Source organism: Hyaloscypha bicolor (genome assembly GCF_002865645.1).
Source record: "Hyaloscypha bicolor E unplaced genomic scaffold K444scaffold_126, whole genome shotgun sequence".
NCBI lineage: Eukaryota > Fungi > Ascomycota > Leotiomycetes > Helotiales > Hyaloscyphaceae > Hyaloscypha > Hyaloscypha bicolor.
This window is the reverse complement of record NW_020194628.1, coordinates 1676096-1698131: the sequence shown is the minus strand read 5'-3', so window position 1 is coordinate 1698131 and position 22036 is coordinate 1676096. Positions and strand designations below refer to the sequence as shown.

The 22036-nt window shown below is 49.5% G+C and overlaps 10 protein-coding genes across 10 annotated transcripts; 5 read left to right on the top strand and 5 right to left on the bottom strand.

The window, feature by feature from the left end:
* Positions 1-773: 773 nt before the first annotated feature.
* Positions 774-1088, bottom strand: K444DRAFT_488512 (uncharacterized protein; the record flags this gene model as incomplete). Its single annotated transcript, XM_024873166.1, has 1 exon — positions 774-1088. A coding segment is annotated over one exon (315 nt), but the record flags the coding sequence as incomplete, so codon positions are not given.
* A 517-nt stretch (positions 1089-1605) lies between these two features.
* K444DRAFT_667033 (peptidase C14) lies at positions 1606-3376 on the bottom strand. The gene is made up of 9 exons (XM_024887253.1): positions 3255-3376; positions 2999-3192; positions 2833-2906; positions 2708-2777; positions 2618-2654; positions 2089-2567; positions 1981-2042; positions 1836-1931; positions 1606-1784 (listed from the first exon to the last, which is right to left on the bottom strand). Exons 2-9 carry the CDS (start codon positions 3132-3134, stop codon positions 1779-1781), a joined length of 960 nt encoding a protein of 319 aa, XP_024732058.1. The 5' UTR covers positions 3135-3192; positions 3255-3376; the 3' UTR covers positions 1606-1778.
* Positions 3377-4874: 1498 nt separating this feature from the next.
* K444DRAFT_538623 (uncharacterized protein) lies at positions 4875-7536 on the top strand (the record flags this gene model as incomplete). The annotated part of the gene is made up of 9 exons (XM_024875556.1): positions 4875-4962; positions 5050-5106; positions 5161-5325; positions 5541-5784; positions 5838-6079; positions 6128-6368; positions 6414-7265; positions 7316-7419; positions 7466-7536. The coding sequence occupies 9 exons, from the start codon at positions 4875-4877 to the stop codon at positions 7534-7536; spliced, it is 2064 nt and encodes a 687-aa protein (XP_024732057.1).
* A 551-nt stretch (positions 7537-8087) lies between these two features.
* On the top strand, positions 8088-9947 carry K444DRAFT_634003 (uncharacterized protein; the record flags this gene model as incomplete). The annotated part of the gene is made up of 4 exons (XM_024883687.1): positions 8088-8843; positions 8892-9699; positions 9747-9809; positions 9862-9947. 4 exons carry the CDS (start codon positions 8088-8090, stop codon positions 9945-9947), a joined length of 1713 nt encoding a protein of 570 aa, XP_024732056.1.
* Positions 9948-10672: 725 nt separating this feature from the next.
* Positions 10673-12641, top strand: K444DRAFT_99309 (uncharacterized protein). The gene is made up of 2 exons (XM_024888853.1): positions 10673-10918; positions 10999-12641. Exons 1-2 carry the CDS (start codon positions 10829-10831, stop codon positions 12520-12522), a joined length of 1614 nt encoding a protein of 537 aa, XP_024732055.1. The 5' UTR covers positions 10673-10828; the 3' UTR covers positions 12523-12641.
* A 55-nt stretch (positions 12642-12696) lies between these two features.
* On the top strand, positions 12697-13036 carry K444DRAFT_617611 (uncharacterized protein). The gene has a single exon (XM_024881162.1). It carries the CDS (start codon positions 12760-12762, stop codon positions 12967-12969), a length of 210 nt encoding a protein of 69 aa, XP_024732054.1. The 5' UTR covers positions 12697-12759; the 3' UTR covers positions 12970-13036.
* Positions 13037-13165: 129 nt separating this feature from the next.
* Positions 13166-14523, bottom strand: K444DRAFT_597016 (high affinity nickel transport protein nic1; the record flags this gene model as incomplete). The annotated part of the gene is made up of 2 exons (XM_024878464.1): positions 13665-14523; positions 13166-13608 (listed from the first exon to the last, which is right to left on the bottom strand). Exons 1-2 carry the CDS (start codon positions 14428-14430, stop codon positions 13166-13168), a joined length of 1209 nt encoding a protein of 402 aa, XP_024732053.1. The 5' UTR covers positions 14431-14523.
* A 479-nt stretch (positions 14524-15002) lies between these two features.
* Positions 15003-15604, bottom strand: K444DRAFT_634000 (uncharacterized protein; the record flags this gene model as incomplete). Its single annotated transcript, XM_024883686.1, has 2 exons — positions 15003-15280; positions 15331-15604. 2 exons carry the CDS (start codon positions 15602-15604, stop codon positions 15003-15005), a joined length of 552 nt encoding a protein of 183 aa, XP_024732052.1.
* A 975-nt stretch (positions 15605-16579) lies between these two features.
* Positions 16580-18362, bottom strand: K444DRAFT_538366 (uncharacterized protein; the record flags this gene model as incomplete). Its single annotated transcript, XM_024875530.1, has 6 exons — positions 16580-16734; positions 16784-16982; positions 17049-17417; positions 17467-17635; positions 17780-18105; positions 18156-18362. The coding sequence occupies 6 exons, from the start codon at positions 18360-18362 to the stop codon at positions 16580-16582; spliced, it is 1425 nt and encodes a 474-aa protein (XP_024732051.1).
* Positions 18363-20126: 1764 nt separating this feature from the next.
* On the top strand, positions 20127-22009 carry K444DRAFT_99151 (uncharacterized protein). The gene is made up of 6 exons (XM_024888851.1): positions 20127-20630; positions 20711-21096; positions 21153-21222; positions 21298-21388; positions 21443-21675; positions 21735-22009. The coding sequence occupies exons 1-6, from the start codon at positions 20312-20314 to the stop codon at positions 21824-21826; spliced, it is 1191 nt and encodes a 396-aa protein (XP_024732050.1). The 5' UTR covers positions 20127-20311; the 3' UTR covers positions 21827-22009.
* Positions 22010-22036: the final 27 nt, after the last annotated feature.

The window sequence follows — 22036 nt, the reverse complement described above, 5'->3', positions numbered from 1 at the left end:
TTGGTCAAAGTCGGGCATATTGGGCTTCTCTTGGTTGAGTGTTGAACATGAAGTCTTAATGGCTGCCGGCTTTGAAGATGATCAGAAAATCTAGAAGGAGAAATGCTGAGAGGATGTATTTATAACTTGAGACAGAAGACGCACTTGCGCTTGGAAATTACTAGAACTTCAGCCGGTAATGAATAATTGGGGAAACAGCACGGCAGAGTGACGTGAATAGAGACTAGATGAGAAAAGTGATTCACGCTGAGATTTTCCTATGCATTGGATGTCGAGCAATAATGCATGCTTGCTGATCTAATACGCACCCTGTATCTGTAATCGTGTTGGCAGGAGTAGCCTTTAGTTCATGAGGCGCTCGAGCTGTGTCATGAGTTCTCCCTCAAGGAATAGAAGCCGTTGGTGCGGTGGTGACGAGCAGAGGATGTAAGCTGGATGGGAAGGCTGTTGTGGCCCAACAACGTACTGCCTCCATGGGATGTGGAATTCGATCCGACTCGCGATCCCATTCTCGACGACCCTACACCGGATCCATGGCGGCCGAGTTCTTGGAAATCTTCCAGAGTCAATTCGCGCTTGCGTGGGCCCATTAGCTTGACAATCTCATGGTTAATCTTATCAACTTCGCTCCGGGTCGCTGGCGGACCAGTTAGGTCAGGATGAATCCTCCAGATCTTGTTGTAATTATAATGCCCGTCGGCGGAAATATACTCGGGGGCGTAAGTGTTTGGATCGCCGAAATAGACCAATGACTTCTCACCACTTGGACCTTTATAGTACGGCCCCCATAGCGGATCCATCTTCTTGATCTTGCCACCGGGCACCACGTAAATACCGCCCTTACCTTCAGCAAGCAGCTCATCAGAGATGAAATGATTTCTTCCTCTGCAATGATATCCGGACGGGGCGTCTATCCTATTCCACTCATAGCCTTGAGGGCAAGGGTTGATTCTCTGAATCATAGTCTGTGCCCACATGTTCTGCCTCGTCTGTTCTTGAGGCGTCAGGCTCGCAAAGTGCGTTTGTCTGGACGCCATCCTCGCATCACTCGAATCCTTGAAGACACTTCTCGCGAAGCTCGGTGCCATCGACTTGGTGTTAGCACCCGCATGTGCAGGATAAGTCATTCACTCATTCTCCTTTTTATACTTGCTAGCCTTGACCAGGCCCTTGATCTTCGCACCAGCCGCCACGTTAGGCTGAAACTGACTCTGATATTTTGTTGGAACCGCCAGGCCTTGGGCAAAGGTGCGCCTGTTGTCAAATAACTCCGCATGCTCGGTCTTGACTCGTGTTGTTTCCACGACCTTGGTGGCTTCGAAGGAAGTTCTTGCGCGTGTGCTTTTCTTTGCAGGGTTGGGTTTGGGTGGCTCACCTCCGATGAGCTCGTCGAGACCAAGGCCTTGGTCTGACGCTGGTGGGGGTGGGTTGCGCTCGGGCATATTGTGTATTATCTGTATCGGCTATGGGGCCTAAAGGTTTCGATAGATGACGAGTTGAGATGTAGATGTAAAAGATGACGGGATTTTGAGAAGGGGGGAAGCTCGGGTGACTTTATAACTTGAGCGGAGACGGCGACTGATGAATCACTAGAATCTTTCAGCTGGTCATGAATCACGAGGGAAATGGATCGACACAGGGATATGAACAGAGTCCGAGAAAATTGATTCACAGCGATACTTCCTATGACATAGACTCGAGTAATAGGCGGTTCTTGATTTAATTCTGCAAGCTCAACGAATCGAAAACAACGCCCGCAAGATGTCTTCCAACACCATTTAGAACTAAAGAATGTTTTAGACTCGGTTATCAGCTGGGAGAGTCGCCAAACTTACATTGACTTGTTGATCCAAGTCGTACAGGCCGCCCACAGACAATTGTGGGATCTGTTGGTACTTCTTAGCAAGAGATACGCGAGTGTTCTGTAGAACCTATTTACATGTTAGAATGGTTACCCGAGATCTGGAGTCTGTAACATGCCTGAATGTAGCTCTGATTGGGATTTTCCCTCATTGTCTGAAGAAAGACATGAGACATGGCCCCTATGTTTGTCAGTCATGCCCGAATATTCAGTCACGATGCACGAACCGGTAGCAGCACCAGCAATAGTGGTGTCAGCAGAAGTCTGATGATCGGCACAACCACTGAACATCCAAACATCTTTCCCCTCATGCTTCCACGGCTCGATAAAATTTTCTTCGCCCAAGCCGTCTTCGTTGACATCTCCGACAGGACGATGTTGCAAGCCCGCAAAGAACGACTTAGCACCACCAAGCAAGACTTTGGCATCTTGAATCTTCGCGGCTGAGAACCCACCACGAAGGAGATTCATGGCGCCAGTTGCCAAATTGACGCCTTGCTTGACGTTGTCGATGAGGTTGACCTCACCTTGGGAATTGGGTCGGTAGACATACGGCAACTCAATAGCAGATCCGCTGTGGCAACAGTCGAAGAGGACTGTGAGCCGGGCTCCTTTGATCATTGGGGAGACGATGACTTTGTGAAGAGTGTCACTATCAATCTGTCCCTGAGACTCGAAATCTACGGGACAAATTGTGTCATCTAATCTGGTACCTGTTAGCATTCGTGCTTCTCCATAGGCGAGGTTGCCACGAACCCTGACTCTCTATCTCCATCCGGATCCTTCACTTGGCCTGTGAGAAGTCAGTAGCTGGATATCTCTTCACCATGACAGGGCTTGTCAAACCTCCATGACCAGAATACGAGAGCCAAACACTGTCACCGGGGCTGTTGCCAGTGGCAAGCCAATGGAGTGCCTACAGCAGGGATCTCAGCGGTGAAAGCCTGTCATGTGATCGCAGTTTCACTGACCGCCATGATATTTGCGCCAGTTGGGAAGAAAGGCGTTCCTTGGTTGGGAGCTTCATCCGTAAGGAAAACCATATCTGGAGAATTGATGAGTCAACATTTCCATTCCCACGATACCGAAGCAGGACGAGGGAGAGAATATCTTCTGGAAAGCGAGGGGGTTTCAGACCATGAGGAGCGGGTGAGAACCCACGATCCTGTACGAGGAAGTTGCGGATGTTTTTCGCATCATTGACGCATCCGTTGAGCTGGTGACTGCTACCGAAGTAGTTGATGCCGATTATTAGAGCCTTTCTTCGAGGCATGGTGGTCGTTTGCAAGGTTCAATGTCTCAATCTGGAAGCTTGAATTGTGTCTGGAGATCTGGGTGGGAGTCAGGTACGCTAGTTCGAAAAGTGAATCCGAGTTGAGCGTGTGAATCTTACGAGTTGCTCGATGCCGTGTGCCAAGCAGAATGAATCAATTCTCAAGGCAAGACCTGGAATTGACGCTCAACTTGGAACCCTTGGAGGAAGATTGTCGTTGATCGGGGCTGAAGCTGATACGCGTAGAAGTGGCGTATTTTTGATGAATGAGAGCAGGGAAGTGACATGCCAGTGCATAATGCCATTCACGTGACTGTGGCTGAAACTTCTCTGAGAAGCATCCTAGGAAAAGTTTCTTTGAAGTTGTATCTCACAAGATTTAGATTTCATTTCTCATTGACGATTCATCTCTTCTTGGGTATCTTTGCCAAATCAGGGCTTCTCATTAGTTCTCTTCCGTGCTTAGAAATTTCCTACCAACCCCCCCTGGATCTAAAGAACATACCCCACCAAGCTGATCGAAGAATTCTGCAAGTGGTGATACTTCCCTCGCGATAATGCAGGGGAAACACATCGCGATGTTGCTTACACAGGAAGATTGCTTGGCGGAATTCAGGAACGATCACTGCACACTTCAACGCAACGGGAAAGTGACCTGGCAAGGCCACATCATTTTCTGAGCTCACAATATTCTCAACAATATCAGTGCATTCATAACCAATATCTGTCACCAGCCCTTGCCAACGTGTCCGAGTGTCAACTTGATCTCGATGCTTACTTCAAAGTAAGAGTATGATTGGCGTGGAAACAGGGGCTATAGTGACCCCTGACACTTGCACGCACCCCACGCGGCTTGCTTCCCCGCCACGGAATCGGGAGTATTTTTGACGCCGGCAGGCCCCCCGCCGGCCTGATGCGAAAAAAGAACATTCAAACAAGTGTGATGTATGGACCCTCATTCCGCCATGTTCCGCCCAAAGAAGAAGTTGTATCTGGCAAGCAGGGGTTGGAGCACACGCGACGCTCACTAATCATGCCTCACTGCTTAGTATAAGGGTCTTGTTCCACCGCCACCCTGCGATAACAGAGTACTCAACTTTGAATGATGGCAAAATTGTATGATACGTCGTCATAATGCCGAGGGCACACGAAGTTTCATTAATGATTAATGGTATACAGGGAGCTGAGTTAATTCCCGTGGAACCCGTTAGGGCTGAGAATGATGTCAATGATGCTTCATGACAATGCCATCCCTGGTGGCTGGAATTTTCTCTGGCCCAGTTGCCGATAAAGTTCTGTATACTGTTGAAAGAATGCATCCTTGAGCTCTAAATAAAGAGCTGGCTGCGCGTCTCATCCCCAGGATATAACGCGCCGTACCCCTCACCCGATTGCTGCTCTCTCACTCGTCGCAGCCAATTGCATCTCCGCACCCTGCTTACACTTGGAACGGCTTTATATATTCCGGCCAGGACGCTGACTCTAGATTGCGGAACATTGCTCTTTGGATATATTCTCGAAATTCGACCCGCTTTCGTTGTATCGAGTTTGGATGACAAGGAGAAGATCGAGGAGGTGTTGAAATCCGTCCAGACGCAGACCTGCTTAGTCAACCACCCCAGCCAGGAAGCTAAAATGCCAATCCTCCGAGTCTCACCCGACGATACCGAGCTCTGCCGCGACGTTCGTCCTTTCACGCCGCCGCTCAGTCCCTTCGACCGTCTTGCTCTCAACTACAACATGAGCGAGGGCCAGCAAGACCCAATCGAGTCTCTCACCCCAGAAGAGGCCAACCGCATCATTCACTCGCACAGGAAGGTGCGTTACGGTAAGCCCGGGGCCCCGCATCATCGACAAATTTCTTCTCGGTCCTCATCAGCCCTCCATACTGCACGCAACGACTAATTGTGCAAAGGGACGGCATGTTGGCCATGCAGACAGAGGAAGGTGAAGTGCGATAACAAACAGCCATGTCCGCTCTGAATGCCCGTCTCCCAGGAAGCAGTGACTGACCGCCACCATGCAGGTGAAAATTGTGTAAAAAGAGATCATGCAAATCTGTGCTCATACAACCCAAAGCAAAATGGCTCCAAACCGTCGGGGAGCTCCATTGGTGGCACGAAAAGAGCGCGTTCCCCGGAGAGTGAGAGCTCTCTGAGAAAGGAGGAGGATCGGTGGCCTCGAACTACAGGTCAGCATCCCATCATGTCATCTTTGAGCGGAAACCCTCCTTTTGAAACCCCATTTCGGCGAAGTCTCGGCCTTGAAACAATTGAAGCATGTCGGCATGTGTCTTGACACGAGTTGGTGGTTTCAATTCGGCGAGGTCTGGTATCGCAACAGCCTCAGCACATGCCTCGAGTGGACTCCGAATAGAACCGACAAATTAGGCTAACCATCTCCAAGACGATGTTGACCCCAATGAGTCAAGGTATCTGGGACAGAACAGTATTGCAGCCTTTCTCAGTGAAGAGACTACTGCCGCCCAGCCTTCTGCAGATGGCGAACAGGACGTTATACGCAAAGATATTATGCCCATATTAGGGCTGCAAGTATCTTCAGCATCGTACCCCTTCATGTCAAAAGACCACATGGACAAGATTCGGCATGACATTGCGTCAGCACTGCCTTCGGACAGGGATGTCCTGAAGTTGGTCGTCCCGACATTGTTCCCAGATGAACGTGGGGCTAACCATCACGCAGGGCTTTTCAAATCTACAAGCAGATTGTCCAGCCATTCTGGGGCCTTCTCATCGATGTCGAGGATTTCGAAAGGAAGCTGTGCATCTACCTCGAGGATCGTGTAGCAACAACGAAGCACCCAGCTAATGGCAACAAAGGCGTGTCTTCAGCTTGGCTTGGCATGCTCTTCGCCGTATTAGCTGTTGCGAATAATTATACTGAATATTCCTACCAGAAAAGAACAGCGACCTCCCAGACATTCAGTAAGCATCCTATCTATTCCTGAAGACGTTTCTAATTATGTGTCCTAGTGCAAACATCATTTCATTGTTTACGACTTGCAAACTTCATGATCCGCCCATCATTAGAATCACTTCAAGCTCTTCTGATTCTCGGATTCGTCTTGGCGAATGATATGAAAGCGGAAGCCTCGTGGGCGCTGCTAGGGCTTACCTGCAGGCTCGCGCAGGCCTTGGGTTTACATCTAGGGTCACATGAAAATCCACGTGTACCAACAACAACTGCAAGCGACTTGCCCAGAAGAAAGCTTTGGTAAGTCCGCTGTTCCAAACCAGTCTCGATCTAACCATTTTCTAGGTGGACTATCGTGTGGCAGGATAGTTTACTATCTCTCTCCTTTGATCGCGCTCCGATTGCTGTTATGACAAGATGCGAACTACCGCTGGGTCCGACTGCCCTCAACGAAGGCTTCTCATATACGGAAGCCATGTATCATCTCTGTCGAAAGGTCTTGGAAGGAGTGAACAACGACTCAAATTCCCAGCCAGATTACGACTCGATCATAACACACTCTATTGATGTTGAGCATATCAGGGAACAGGTCAGGCCAGAGCTACGCCTCAAAGATGCCTGCAAGACTATGCAGGATAGACTGCAGCATTATGCAATCCGACTCCATACATCTTTCGTCGTATCGGTATTATGTCGTCCAGCACTTCGACGCGGAGAATGCGTAGGCATAGATGCCAGCCAAAAGCGCATCCTCGCGGATAAGTGCAAGCAAAACCTCACAGAGACTGTTCGAATGTACCTTAAAATGCACTCGTTAAGCGTAATCCCTACGCGGTCTTGGGCCTTTACGTATCACGGCCTGTCCTCCGCCGTTCTTCTTGGCATTCTTGGAGAAACGAAGACGAATCCCGAAGTCAGGGAGCTGCAAGGGGATTTGATCTCAGCATTATCAGCAACGGCAGCGAGAGAGAACACCTCGACAGGTCCCCCAGGATCTGGCAAAGACATTGAATTGAGTGGACCATTGTCGAGGGCTCTGGTTGCTTTGAGAAATATATACGATCATGGATGGGTGGTCGAAAGGAAAGCCGCGAGTGCTCCAGAAGCACAGATGATGCAAGTGCAGGATCAAACTCAATATGAGCAACAGAATGCAGCGATTGCGATGGCTTCCATGCAGAATGGGATGATGCCTCCGTAAGTTTAATCTTCCCTGTATCTCCTTAACCTTTCTAACAAAGACTTAGATTAGAATATCCTCCGCAGTCAATGATGTCGATGAACGACGCGCCGGTAACGGATCAAACCTTGGATATGTCGCCAATGGATCTATTTGACTCGATTTTCTGGGGTGAGTGGTGTCCATTTTGCACTGAGCTTGACCTGACACTTTCCAGATCAGTATCCGATGAACAATTTGGATCAGTTGGGATTCGACTATTCACAGCAGCTCTATACGGGATTCTAGGCACAAGGCCCAGAGGCTCTCTGATGATAATAATGAACTGAATGACATGCTTTATCAAGCCTCTAGGTTCTTTTTCTCGGTCATGCCAATTCCAGATCATCACGTGATGACCCCGAGTGAACGGCGAGAAAATTTGAATTGATTTTCAGTACACGTCACCGTTCCGAATGTTTGACCCATTCTAGCTCATCTAAAGAACCAACTGCAAGATATATGGATAATTGCGGGGCAGTATGCTCCGTTGATTTTACCATAGTGGGCTAAAGAATTACCGGTGGGGGCCAGAAGTTCAGCTGCTGCATGGCTGCATTTCGGTCATCAAAAGCAATATCGGTGCTTCCTGGCTGGCCACGTTCCGCGGCTCACAGCGTCGTTTGCCAGACACCCCTGAAAATGTGGCTGAACATCCGCGTGCACCTTTGTTGAAGGATGCCGTTACGGCAAGGCTGTGCGTGAATGCCTCGCTGGATGACTCTATATGAATCAGGCTGCGCATACATCTTCTCCCCTCGCAACCTCCGTCCTCATTCTCCTCAATTAACACTTGCAAGATGGACACACACAACTCCCGTGCTTCAGCCGTCGGTGTGCTGCTCTTGCTGGCGCGACTCTCCGCGTCCATGGTGCTTGAACGACAAGATGTCAACCTCACAACGCTCCCAAACGCCGCAGCGATCGTGGACAACCTTCAGTACACGGCGAACTGTACAGCCGCGGCGCTATGGGTCAACAATCTCCCTCTCGATGCCGCCGGCCTGGTCCAAGGCGCTGGGAATGGCAGCAGTAGCATCAACATAGCCTTCCTGCGTTCATCCTTGCCATCAGAATATCAAAACTCGAGCGACACCGCACTCACTGATTTCTACAATGATATGTCCTCGGGTCCACTGTTCAACCTTGAATGGCTCGGAACAGCACTTGACGATGTTGAGGCTGTATGTCTAGCACCAACTCTCGAGAAAAGCCTGACTCTCGACCGGCTCAACGCAACTCAGAATTGCACCGCAACGGCTCAATTTCTCAGCGGCACCCTAGGGTGGACAAACGAAACGAAGCCCTACGACCCGAGTATTTATGCCAACGACAGTTCCTGGCTTGATTTCATCTACTATGCTCTGCCTCCCGATGTCCAAAACAACATCACGGATGTGGAGTTGGATGTTTTCTACGACCATATTTCAACCACGGCAACTTCGGGAACCAACACCGCCCTCGTCAATTTCTTGACTGGAGCCTGGAATAGCTGTAAAGGTCGCATTTGCGAAGTCCAAGGTTACACTGGGAATCCTGATATCGGCGGCATTGGCGTGAGTACGGATCCAACATCTCTCCTTCAAAGCTGACGTCAATTGCAGGTCCTCGCATCTTACACCGCTGAAGCCGCCCTCGTAACACTTTACTTCATTGCAGTTAATGCTGAGATATACATGTACGGCATCCACCGCCTCCCACAAAAGAACCCCTCCCGCTTCCTTAAAGCCTTCCGCAAAGCCTCCGACGACCTCCTCGACGGTGCCCTCTTCTTTTCCCTCTCCATCTCATCAGCAGGCTGGGTCTCCCTCCACTCCGGCCGCTCTTACTACGAGAAGCTAGTCTTTACCTCCGCAAACGTGCTTGCCCTGTCCGCCCTCTTCGCCTTCATGGCCATGTTCCCGGGTCAATATCTCAAAAAGCGGGGCCACGTGTTGTTCCTGCTCATTGGAGGTATCCTCGTCGAAAGCAGCATACAGTATATCGCCTACATGGCTGAACATAGCGAGTTAAAGTACTCTGACTACTATTGTCTGCACGACAACGTCCACTTCAAAGGGCGGTACCACCCTGCTATCTTCCAAAGCCTGTTCTTCTTCCTGGTTGGTCTCTGTCTAGTCGGTAGCATGGCGGCGCTCTGGTATTACCTTTACCATAAAGACGAAGTCAGGCATTGGGGAAAGACTCAGGACCCCCTGAGTGGCCTTCATATTTGGACTTTCAGGGCCAGGGTTCTGGTAGAGGTTGTGGCGATCGTCGTGGTGTGGACGGAGTGCATTTATTTGTGGAAGATCAGGCATATGATGGCGGAGGTGGCGGGTAGTAGTTGGAGCGAGGGGGCTTGGGGGTTTGGGCAGATTTTGGCGTTGTTTATTTGGGCACCACCTCTTTTGAGTATTATTACTACTTTGCGTAAGTTCTGAGTACTGTTTGGATTGGGATCTTACTGACTGGAATAGTGTTACCGACTTGGATGACAGGTAAGGTGGAGACTGAGGAAGGAGAGATTGAGGAGAAGAAAGGTAATATAGCCCAAAGCTCTTCTCAGACCCAGTTGCTGATCTTTTTTTCCAGATGTGCCTCTCCAGTATATCCCTGTACCGAATAAGATTGTGCCTGTAACAACGATTCCTGTGGATAATGACCAGAACGGTAAATGAGAATATGATATACCGGTATTAATCGATCTTCTTAGAAGCAATTAGATTCACACAAATTATCACAAAGACCCGCTCTTCTACCTTGTCTCTTCCTTCACATACCTTGGTGTTGCATGGCACGGGGCTACCCCCCCTAGTGCCTTTTACATACCGATCTCACGTGTTAAGGAACTTAGCTCCTGGGCATGTTTCACCCCTATAAGCTCTCCGGAGCACCCAATTTATGCACCTCAGAGAGCGCACTCTGCACTTGCGACACTTGGCAAGTGCCAATGTTTTCATTCATTACCTCGCTCGTTACCTGTGCCATCGCACAGATTCGTAGTTGAACAATGAAACATTCATGTGTTCTTGTAGTGGTGAGTTCGTTGAAGTTGAAATCGGATCTGTGGCAGACTCGGTAAACTTTCAGGGGCTCAGGTCGCTAAAATCCGGGTACCGGGTCGCTGAGAACGGCGTCAGCATCCAAGACAGTGCACACTGTGCCGCTGTTACACATGTAAATTTACGAAACCCCCTTATTGTCGCTAGCCTCACCTCCATTACAGAGTCCACACGGCCTTGTTAAATCAAATTTTTGAGCAGTGAGATTGACTAATGGGGACCTTCTCTCCGGGGTCTAGGTACTGGCATTTCGTGAGAAGAATCCTCAATTCTCGGTCGGTGATCAAGAAAGCTAAGAGACCATTATCAATTCGCCGCCGTTTACGCGTATTTCGCTGAAGCATCATTGGAGATGCTGTACGAGATAGCCAATCTCAGTATCTTATTCAAGTGTATGATCCCTGCAGGATTCCTGTTAGCCTTGTCGGGGTCATGGGACTGTGGATACTTAAGATGCTGACATCCCCATCCTTTCTCACAACTGCGTGTCCAAACTGATGGAAATAAGGATGGAGGAGAAGGCTGTGACTCAACCGCGGACGAGAGCATCTGCTCCGCGTGTGAGAACAGGCTGCAAGACCTGCAAGGTGAGTTTAAATTCTTTGCCTTGCCATAAATTAAAAGAAAGGAAAAGAAAGGAAACACTCGCTGACTTCTCCTCATCAAGATACGACGCGTAAAATGCGACGAAGGAAAACCCAGCTGTAATCGCTGCATAAAGTTCGGCGCAACATGTGATGGCTACGGCGCCAAGAAACCCAATGTCCTTTCACCTGCAGCAACTCGCATACTCGTACCCAGAGCAACCTTCCCCTTCGTTGTATCCCCCTCACAGAACCTCTTCGACCTCGATAACCCCGAAGAATGGACCTACTTCCAACGCTTCTGTAGCTACACCGTCCAAAGGCTATCAGGGTTACGAGGATTTGAGTTCTGGAGTCGAGTCGTGCTCCAAGCTACACAAGTGGAACCATCGATTCGACACGCTGCCACAGCAATTGGAGCTTTGGATCTGAACGTCCTCACCTCAACTAGGGACGAGGAGGCGATAAAGTTCCGACGGCAGTTCGCGTACAAGGAATACCAGAAAGCTATCGTTGGGATACGAAAGACGCTCTCGGAGAAAGACTGTGATATTAAGACGAGACTTATAGCTTGTATTCTGTTTGCCTGCTTCGAAGCTTATCATGGGAACAGTAAGACGGCACTTGGGCAGATATTCTCTGGAATTGAGATGATGGAGGAGCACAACAAAAAAAGGAAAGAGAAAGACTCGACATCCAATGCGCCGCGGCTGGCTCCCGTTGATCCAGAGTTGGTGCAGGTGTTTACCTTGCTCGAGATTCAGGCGACTGCGTGGGGCGATTCACGACCCGGCAAACTTCACCTGGAAAGAATGTACAATTGCGCGGAGGCGGTCGAAAATGGTATGCCGGTAGAATTCTCGGGGACCAAGCATGCTGTCGTCATCCTGAGGTTGAACATTATGTGGGGAATCCATCTGCGGTTCGCACAAATGAACCTGGCTGGACACGAAGGCAAAATTGTTCCCTCATTCATTGGCTTAGCCCCATGTGCAAACGATCCCGCAGCCCATCAGCTGAATCGGTGTCTTGCTTCATTCAAAGCATGGGGCGCGGCTTTCGAACCGTTGTATCGGAAAGCCAGAAGCGCAGCAGGAGAGAGGATCTTTGAATCGGCAACTCAACTGCGCATGAATTACCTCGGTGGCGTCGTCTGGGTCGCTTCTGGATCCCGCAGTATTGGAATGTATTACAGACGGTATACAAAGGAGCTCAAGGAGATTGTTGCGTTGAGCAAAGTGTTACTCGACATGTCTGATAGCCAAACATTCTCTCTGGAAATGCGGTTCGTGTTGCCTCTGGCGGTCGTTGGTCTCAACTATCGACACAGAGCTTTGAGGCAGGAATGTATAAGGACTCTTACGGCAATGTCCAGGAGGGAGGCGATTTGGGATGCATCTATGATGGGGAGGATAATGAAATTTCAGGCGGAGATCGAGGAAGAGGGTTTGGGAGATGATGAGGAATATGTCCCGGAGGACGGAATGTCAACTATCGTTCACTTGAAAGTTGATGAACCGTTGAGGACAATGTTTATCACCTGTTCACTGGGTATCAGAGGACATCCTGGGGAGTCGGTAATGAAACGAACCGAGCTGATATGGTGAAGGGAAAGGAGGCGTGGAAGAAGAACGTTCTTGATACGGAAAGAGCAGAATCCCTCCAATATTTTGGTTCCCCCGAGCCGCGTCGGTGTCTACAAAATGCGTTGACGATCCTCGACTACGAGTGGATCTTGGCAAATCCAAAGAGAGGTTGACCAAACTCAAGTTAAATGTTCCAGGCCCGGTTCTGCAAATTCGAAGCTTTGCCCCCCGCCAATTGGCGAGCTCGAAGTTGGCTAAATGGCGAAGTTGCCAGCAGGAACCGCAAGGGACATGCGGATTTCCCGCGCCAGTGATGATCTCTCAACCGGGGGGGCTCTGACAGTCAGCTGTGTGCAGCTGCACTTCCCACGAAATATTCCCGGAATGTTGTTTGTTGAACAGTCACAGAGACCTTCACAGACAGGGCATGGTTGCCCACGAGCTCTCGCTAGCATGGCCGCACTATAGATATCTATGTAAATCTTCTTGCCAGGGATAGGATATGCATGAAGTTCAGGAAATTGGGTGCGCGAAAGGGGAATAGAGGGACAGGTCAAGGATGGTATAAATATGAAATTCTATCTTAAATATTTCTTGGTATTTCGACCACTGAAAATTGATCAAGACATCTAGCTTGGAGGCTCTCTCTGGGCACTCCGCGCTTTTACTCTTCTTGGACCACTTCTCTCGATGATCTCGTTCCCGCCTTCTTCTCCTCCATCTCTTTATCATTTGTAGTCTGTAACTCTACAGAATCTACAGCTGCTGCAACCCCAGCACGAGGTCTTCGATCGTATCTTCGCCTCCAGGGCTTATACAAGACCACAGACGCAGCACCAAAGACCACAAAGGCGCCGCAAATTCCACCACCAATTACATCAAAATGATCTCCAACTTTGTCAATACCATCCCAGAACGGCCCACTTGAGTAATTGGCGATGACGGACAATAATTGGATCATTCCGATGACCATGGCGACCAAGACAGTGATCGCCGATAATACTATGGAATAGTATAGAATGGCAATCGTATCTCTTGCCAGGGAGGTGGAAGTATAGAGTGTCATCATGAGCGCTCCGTCTGTCGTATCGAGGAGACACATACCAGCTGCTCAAGATCAGAAGAAAGTCGGCCATGAGAATGTATCGGAGCGCAAACCATACCCGTGAACAAGATAGGAAAAATGAGAATCAGCCAAATACTTGTCCCTTGAGCACCATGGAGACTCGCGATCCCCAATACAGCAATCTCGCTGCTGGTATCAAACCCCAGCCCAAACAGTACCCCAAGGGGATACATCTTCCACGGCCTGTCGATCAGCATAAACAACTTCTTGAACACCCTCACCATGATCCCTCCACTCTCCAAATTCAGTCCCGCAACAGCACCCTCCCCTGCCCCTTCTCGATCACCACTCACCTCCTCCCTTAACACAATCCTCATCCTTTGCACCAATTTCACCAATATCCACGCATTCGCACACCCCAAAAGTATCAACACCCCCGCACTGACAGCCGTCCCAATCACGCCCCCTACATTCCTAAACCCCTCAAAGCGCTTCTCCAATGCGCCACTCGTCGCAGCTACCACAATACAGGTAATAACCACGATCGTGGAATGCCCCAGACTGAACCACGTTCCGACGGTGACAGGCTTGCAGCCAGTGGCTACGAGCCGTCGTGTCATCAGGTCGATGGCCGAGATGTGGTCTGCGTCTAGGGCATGCCGTAGACCGAGGGTGTAGGAGAGGAGCGCGGAGGAGGAGAGGCTGGCGTGTTTGCGTAAGATTATGGCGACGATAGCCCAGATTAGGAGGTTTGTGAGGATTAGGAGGGAAATTATTCGGAGCGCGGGGTAGGGGAGGAAGCGTAGTTGGGAAGGGAGGAGGTTGGCGAGGTTGTGGAGGCATTGGGGTCGAGGGAGGCGCATTTTGAGGTTGCGGAGCAGAGCTATGCAGTCGAGAAACTGTGTGAGAGGGAGATGTATCCCTAAGCTCTGAAGAAATTTCTAGATGGTGAAGTGGGATGAATGGCGTGCTGGTTGAGGGGTTGGTTTCTGGCCCACTTTCTGCGTTTGAGCGCTGAAATGGCCACCGTACGAAGTAAAAGCCTTTTTGAGCTCTGGATTACGCTGTGATGAAGCTTTTCTGTACAGTTTGCTGCCAATCTACACCTCCTATCGAGGCTGGCCTCTATCCATTATATAGAACAACTGTGTCAAGCAATTGATCAATCACGAGAGATAAAACCAGCGGCCGTGCCATGTCACCACCACGTCCAAACACGAATGGACAGCTTCGTGTCGACGCGTCAGCAGGATCAATCAACATCTCTCCGTTGTCAACGAGTCACAACTGCTTCAGCAACGTCAGAAAGGAGTCAAAGGACGTCCATTAAGAAGAGAAACCGCGGGAAATTGCTGAAGTATCTCAATTCTTGCCAATCTGTTTCTACAACAAGGTAACCATATTCCTTGGAATGCTACAAATTTATGGCCCTATCCTACAGTCGCTCAACAATCAAGGATTGAACAATATCCCACAAAGCTCCAAGTAACGAACCGAGCACCTGAACGCAATACCTCAAATTTTGCCCTGTATCAACCTTCACAATGGCAGGATTTCTAAACGACTGGAACCAAGACCAGGCTCCGTGTTCCGTTCGTAGATCTTTGTCTTCGATGTTCACGGCCATGGACCAGCATTCGTCCTCCGAGTCCTCCGAGTTTTCCAGACTATCGTTCTTCTCTGCACGGAAACCAGACTCAAGATTCAGTGACCCTTCTCAATGTCGTCAGCTCTCACACTGGTTTTAGAAGAAAGGAACTTACCATTGAGATCGATCAACTCCATGTACCCACACCCCTCAGTACATTGCTCCAGAACCATGAGGTCGCAATTTTCGAAATCGTCCAGGATTTCAAACTCAGGGAAGCAGAGCTCCTCAGTATCGGATAAGAGACCTAATAGTATCTCGTCGACCATCTTACAGCACGGCATTTCATCTACCGTCTTCTCACAATACGGCATCTTCAAGCTTGATACCAATCCCTCATTCTTCCCTTTGAGTTTGATGGGAAGCAAGCAGGGGGTTACTCCTGCCATGGGATATTGACTTGTGGGTTGGACTCGGAGATGAGATGAAAGGATGAAATACTTCCTCTCATTCTCCTCATAAAAACCGACAAACAACCTCACCCGCCATATCCGCCCTCCCGCCCTATATATCCTCCAAACTCGGTCAGAGGGGGGAAATGGAAACTGCGCCTCTTTCCTGCTTCATTCTGACAACTCATACACGCCACCTGCCTAAACCCTCATTCAGTAGCTTATACCAGGCGCGAAACCACTTCTGGCAACCTCAAGCTCGAGAACTTCCGGGAATTAATCATACATCCAGCTGCTCCGTTGACCGGTGTCCACCGGGTTTCCAAACTCGGAAATCCAGGACTCAACCCCCTCCTCCATCGACCCCTCACTCACACAAGCAAGCCTTACCATGCCTCTCAAACTCTTAAGGCGAGCAGTGCGAACCACCGCTCTCGGGTCAAGCATCAGCCTCACCCCTCAAGACAGCCTTGCGCTTACTACCAAACTTCAAAGCAAGCATCGATGTGGGGTGTCTCTCTCGTCAGCGGAGACACGTGGTTGCGTTTTGAGAAGCGGGCCGAGAAGCGGCTGTAGCCGAGCCGGTGAAGAGATGCGACCGGTGAGGACATGAGCCATGAGTTATTTTTTTGGGATACGAGGACCGAAAGCTCACGCGAGTGGTGACCGGTCTGGGGGAATGTCCGGTGAGACGATGTCTCTCGTACGTCACTCCGGCCATTCTGGATGGAGGGGTCCGGTGAGGTGGTTCCGGAGACCTCGTCTGCATTGAATCACATGAGGTCCAAGATTAGGTACAATGGACCGAGTACTCTGGTCTAACATTCATGCTGCAATGGATTAATCATAATTCATCAGAATTTTGAGAGTAGAGTGCGCACGTGAGACTATCTCATAGGCCCATCCTCGTTCGATTATGCCTTCAAGGCAACAGAGCGGGGTGCAATCAACTACTGTACCTCCTCGTTTTTGTCAACCGCACCTGGGCAGTGGCACACCAGCAACTGTCTCATCACCATATTCAATGACCGTGTCCCGCGGCATCCACTCATCGTCGAACATCTGCGACACGAAATAAAAATCGTCTTCATAGAGCTCAAATTCCATGGTCCTCCGGAACCTGTCCTCTGATCCACTTGTCAGCATGCGGAAATGAAGCTCAACTGGCATCCTTACTTTTATCCTTCACCATGTCTGAAGTTCTGAGAACGAAGTCGATTTCATCGGTTGTCATCTCGGAAAATGGCGTTTGTTGACGCTTCTTCCAATCCAAGAGGAACGGACTGCACGGTTTTGTGCAATAATGATAGTGGGCCAGGAAGACATTCGCAGCTTGGTGTCGTTCAGAGATGAACATTGGCATGGCGAATCTCCGCTATTCGATCCAAGATCAGTAACTAAGCCTCGCAATGTGCCGACGAGAAGGAGACTGAAATCGTACCTTGAGCCCATGTTTCCTCGCATTCTGATAGTTCTCAGCAGTCAACCTCGCGCAACTGTAAAGGGACATAAATGTGATCAGATAGATCGTCATCCAGCTCTTTGGCTTGTTGCTCAGAACGATCTTTTGGAAGTTTTCCAGCACCTTCTTCCCAAGCGGTTGGAGGAAACCGAGCGTGAGAACCATGTCCAGCTGTTGGATCATAACGGGCGGTAACGGAACTTTCCCAAACAGCGGATATGATCGATCGGTCCTTTCTGGCTCCATGTCGAGTGTGTCGTCCCCGAAGATATATTCAGTGGTAGCCGTGCGTCGGACAGCAAACCACAATCGAAAGAAATCGGCTAGAACAGATGCCTCTTCTCGGGGCTGTGTCTTGTTAGTCGTTGGAGTGGTGGCAGCGCTCAGTCCTACTCACAGCATATGTCATGTATTGCCGAGCAAATTTGAAAGTCTCCTGGACCCAGGCATCTTTACCACGCAGCCAAAACTCCATAGCCTCGAAAACATGTTTGTTGATGTAATCATGCATGTCCTTGACAGCTGCAAGCATGTTCACAATCGCGTACGGAGTGGTTTCCTTGAATCTGGACAGTCTCGAAGTCAGCTTTCATGGTCCAAAAATATTGAGCATATCCAAGCCTCTACAGTTTTCCCATGAAAAGGACTTTGAATAGGCCACAACCCACGAAATATCCAGATAAGGGGTAAATTGGACATTGTAGTCTTACTTGATGGTTTTGCCATCCATCCACGACTTCTTCAATCTGTCTTGGGGAATCGGAACGAACTTCCGGACGGACAGCTCCAATGGAACTGAACATACGTCGGACATTACTTTGATATTTCTGACTTCAGGCGCTGCCCAATCAGAAATATCTCTCAATTTCATCACGGGCCATCTGAACGTAAATTCCAATCCTGGAGCTTTCCCAGTTCGATAGAGGGTGGCCTCTGAAAGCTTGTACCGCATGCAAGGAAGAGTGTGGATCTTCTGCTTCGAGACATCCTGACATGTCTGACACACCCCGCTTGGATCACTGGGGTTGGGGTTGCACTGTGTTGGTAAGATAAGGTACTCAATGCGTCAAAGACATGAACGCTTACACGAATCTTCTGCATTCTACACCGCACACAAGCCTTCAACTTTCGGGTGTCACTCGTTTGCTCCCTCAGTTGCTGGTCCTGGAATGGCCCACGCTTCTTCTTTGGTGAAAGTTCTTTCCCTGTTGAATCCGTTGAGACCCACGTCACAGACTTCGGGTTTGAATTATCGAGAAGAACAGTTTCGTGCTTTTTAGATGGCCGAACCATTGACCACTCCGATGTAGTGGCTTCTCCAGCGTACGTTGGCTGATTTACAAAACTGGAATGTTGTGCCGCCCTGACGTCAACCCATCCCAGTTCAACGAGATCGCTGTCAAGCGCACCCGGAGGTGAGGATTGCCAATTGGTGGCATCCCGATCCTGTTTTGGTGAACCATTCGATGTTGGTGGATCGCACCGAGGTGGAACAGCGGAGGCATTGGAAGCTGGTTCCACTCCCGGCCTTTCTGAACGCGTTCCTGCCTCGGTATTATCTACCATTCCAACCTGGTGGTAAGCTTGGGTCAAATACTCTGTTGGTACAGGGAACCAGGTTTGGCTGTCGGCGTCGGGAGTGTTTCCTCTACGCCTAATCTGAGCAGTTGGTCCTTGGCTTGTGTGTTCTGTCCACTGGTAGACACTGCCCTCGGGTTCGTGCTCGAATATTGATCCAGAGGGCTGTGGTTCATTCAGTTGAGGAGCATGGGTTCCGATTCCATCATGGCGAATATCTTGTGGCCAGCCGTTCATCTCTTGCCAATCTGTTGTTGAAAGCCATATCTGTGGGCCTGTGTGCATTGCGTGCCCTGCTATGAACGGGTCCACCGCAGCGCCTCTCGGCCCTACACTTGTATGCTGTGGGTTCACCTCGTAGAGCTCGGACAATGGCTTGTTGAGAATTGTCGCGACTCGCTCAAATGCCTGCCGATCCTCAGGGGACAAATGGCTCATGTCCGTGGGCGGTCGTGGCCTCTCTGACGGCTGTTTTTCAATCATGCTTGCGTGGAAGCCCTCATCGGAGGTGCGTTGACGTTTTCGTGGAGGATGCTAGTCCTCAAGGTCAGAGAAGATCCATGATGAGCGAAAGTAAATATGGAGGTTAAGGATGGATTAAATTTAGAAGGTGATTATATACCATTGTGCCAGCTTCAAATTCCGAGACAGCTTCCATGGGTGCTTGTCAAACGGAGTACCGGCTGAAACCTAGAAGTCAGCGGCCACAACGAGCGGTGAGTGTTGTGAGCAGTTTTTCAAGGTAAGATCCGAATTCTCTAGTCAGTTTGATTTTCGCCAGCGTCAAGATGTCGCACAAGAAGCAAAGCTCTGCATGTGTTTCCGGGCAATTCTCAAGCAATTCTCACCGGTTCTGAAAAGGGGAAGGCGCTTCCTGCAGCTGCAGGCAGCCCGATGAGGGGAAAGCCGCCACCCCCGCCAACCACCAGTTCGACCTTTGACTTGGTACTTAATTACTTGACCAGTTCTCGAAATCCACATCGACGGTGACTGGAGTCAAAGTTTATGATATTTCCGACCATTCCGGCCGAAAACAAGGATAAATCTCTCTCGAGGTCCTCAACGATCGAGTGCTCTCCACAGAAACGCCTTGGAGAATGCACCGTTTTATCAAAACCTGAAGCTTCACTGAAATATTTCCAACTTTCAGATTTAAGAGTCAAATGAAGACCGAGGTGAGTGAAAGTTCTTTTTGAAGCAGATATGCTGACTGCTCAGCCAGAGCGGACTTGATTGTTGAATTCGCCGCGCAAAACCAGGATGTACTGATTCAACGAAGTACATTACACCCATCACCAATGCAAAGCTTTCGTCCGATCGTTAACTGGACCACTCTGGCGAAGCAAAATTCCGTTTTGACGAACAATAGCCAACCTCGGAGACTCCGAGAGCAGACCTTTGTGATTGGCAGGGTTAATGACAGGGAAATGGTAGCCAAGATGTTGCAGCCTCGTCTTCAACATCCTTTTATTGGCGGATGCTGCAGATCCGGATGAGTTGCAACATGCACCCCGTGACCGATTAGGTTATGGGCAATTGGCGTGGGGAAAAGAGCCGCTCTTTCTGGGTTTGGGGCATCATCCCTTCGACCACAATCCATTTCTCCGCCAAAAGATAGCTCCGAAGAACTGCATTCAGCCGTGTTCAACGGTTTCTCGTAATTTATGAGCATGGACGTCCATCTCTTGATGAACCAGCAATCAGATACCATTTGGTATCTTGATCCAGAAGCGAGAGTCGGGGACACCAAGCATGAACCAAGCGAGACGAGGGATCTTCATCAACCATGGCGATCCTACTGGCCACCTAAGTGCGAGAAAACGATGCAAACCTGGCTTCATTCAGAGTTCCCTGAGGTCTTGTCATGGCGCTTCGATCATCGTCAGCCATTCGATCGTCCCTGGAGAAACTGGACACGATCTGCCCGTGCATTAGAGGAGCGGGCTGTGGGGTTGCCATGTCGACCCACAAGGAGGCCAGCAGGTAAGCAACCGACCTCCTGGTTAGGACGTATTCTTAAGTTTCCTCTCCAGCTTCCAGAAACTCACGGTTGCCGCAAATAGTTTCAGCCCAGAATTTAGGAGCATCAAGTGATGTTGACGATCTTATCAAGGATGCCAAGCTTCACGCTGCCGACCTTTCTATATTCCATTTCCTGATCCCTTTGAATCTCTACAACACCGAAAAGCCATATCTGAGCAGGCTCCCGTCGGGGACCAAGCTTCCAAGGACAAATATAGTCACACAAAGTCATTTTCTTAAAGTTTTCGATGTCTCGGGGCACGAGAGCGATTTTACGTTAGAGAGGTCTGGCTTCCACTACGCAAAGTCGCCAATCCATATGGATCAGTGGAATGACTTTTCTGTTTGCTCAGAATATATCCCCAAAGTTGAGGAATGGTTAGTCAAACACCTGAAATGTGCAGGCGCCTTCATTTACGCATATAATGTGAGTCAATTTTCTGAGATTCGCCTCTAGTCGGGCATAACTGAACCTCCATGGAGTTTCGAGGGAAAGACTCAGCCGATAGCAAGAACAAAACAACCAAGACTCCATTCTTACGAGCACACTGTGGTAAGTGGCAGCTCTACTTTTCTCGGATTCTTCAACTTCACTTGAAGCTACAAATGACTAATCCCAACCTCCCAGATGCGACAGCCGCATCCTGTTTCAAGAGACTACAGCTCTATTTCCCACACCAAGCTCAAAATTTGATGAAAGAACGGGTCCGCTTCTTGAAGTTAGTGGCAGATCATGCATAGCACGCCTGGCCGGAAGCTGACAGACAACCCAGCATATGGAGACCTATCTCTATACCAGTCCAAGACTGCCCCCTCGCAATGTGCGACTTCCGGTCCGTCGATACGAAGGATTTGATCCCGGCCGATATCATTTTCCCGCATTATCAAGACGAAGCCTATGAAGTCCTTTCCAATCCTGATCAACGGTGGTTTTACAAAAAGGGAATGGAGTGGGACGACGTACTCTTGTTTAAGCTGGGGGATAATTCGCCTGATGAAGCACCGTGTAAGTTGATTCTAGGACGTTTGACGCACCCCTCCAAGCTCGGCTGCTGACGAATGAAGTGTGTCCCCATTCGGCTTTCATGGACCCCTCGGTTCCCAAAGATGCTCCTAGTCGAGTGAGCATTGAAGTCAGAAGTATTGTTTTTGGTTGAGTTCATGACGCGATATAACTGTTAGAGATTATCTACTCATAGTCCCAAAGTCAACTTGGACACTTCATCTACTTCCCCTCCCTGATGTTCCCGGACAATCTCGTACAATAAAGTTAATATATCCTTTGCATTGTAATACTTCCGTGATTCGGGGCAATCTTGTTCAGCGCAAGCCAGGAGATTCACTATCAAGCTTACGATCTATTTTGC

What these genes read in the sequence shown, in the direction of transcription:
- K444DRAFT_667033 (XM_024887253.1), bottom strand. Translation starts at nt 3,134, where the DNA reads ATGCCTCGAAGAAAGGCTCTAATAATCGGCATCAACTACTTCGGTAGC. An exon ending in CTCGTATTCTGGTCATGGAG is followed by an intron (nt 2,655 to 2,707) that starts GTTTGACAAGCC and finishes GACTTCTCACAG; the next exon opens with GCCAAGTGAAGGATCCGGAT. An exon ending in GATGGAGATAGAGAGTCAGG is followed by an intron (nt 2,568 to 2,617) that starts GTTCGTGGCAAC and finishes AACAGGTACCAG; the next exon opens with ATTAGATGACACAATTTGTC.
- K444DRAFT_99309 (XM_024888853.1), top strand. Translation starts at nt 10,829, where the DNA reads ATGGAAATAAGGATGGAGGAGAAGGCTGTGACTCAACCGCGGACGAGA. An exon ending in CAGGCTGCAAGACCTGCAAG is followed by an intron (nt 10,919 to 10,998) that starts GTGAGTTTAAAT and finishes CTCCTCATCAAG; the next exon opens with ATACGACGCGTAAAATGCGA.
- K444DRAFT_617611 (XM_024881162.1), top strand. Translation starts at nt 12,760, where the DNA reads ATGGCGAAGTTGCCAGCAGGAACCGCAAGGGACATGCGGATTTCCCGC.
- K444DRAFT_99151 (XM_024888851.1), top strand. Translation starts at nt 20,312, where the DNA reads ATGAGCATGGACGTCCATCTCTTGATGAACCAGCAATCAGATACCATT. An exon ending in CCTTCATTTACGCATATAAT is followed by an intron (nt 21,097 to 21,152) that starts GTGAGTCAATTT and finishes ACCTCCATGGAG; the next exon opens with TTTCGAGGGAAAGACTCAGC. An exon ending in ATTCTTACGAGCACACTGTG is followed by an intron (nt 21,223 to 21,297) that starts GTAAGTGGCAGC and finishes CCAACCTCCCAG; the next exon opens with ATGCGACAGCCGCATCCTGT.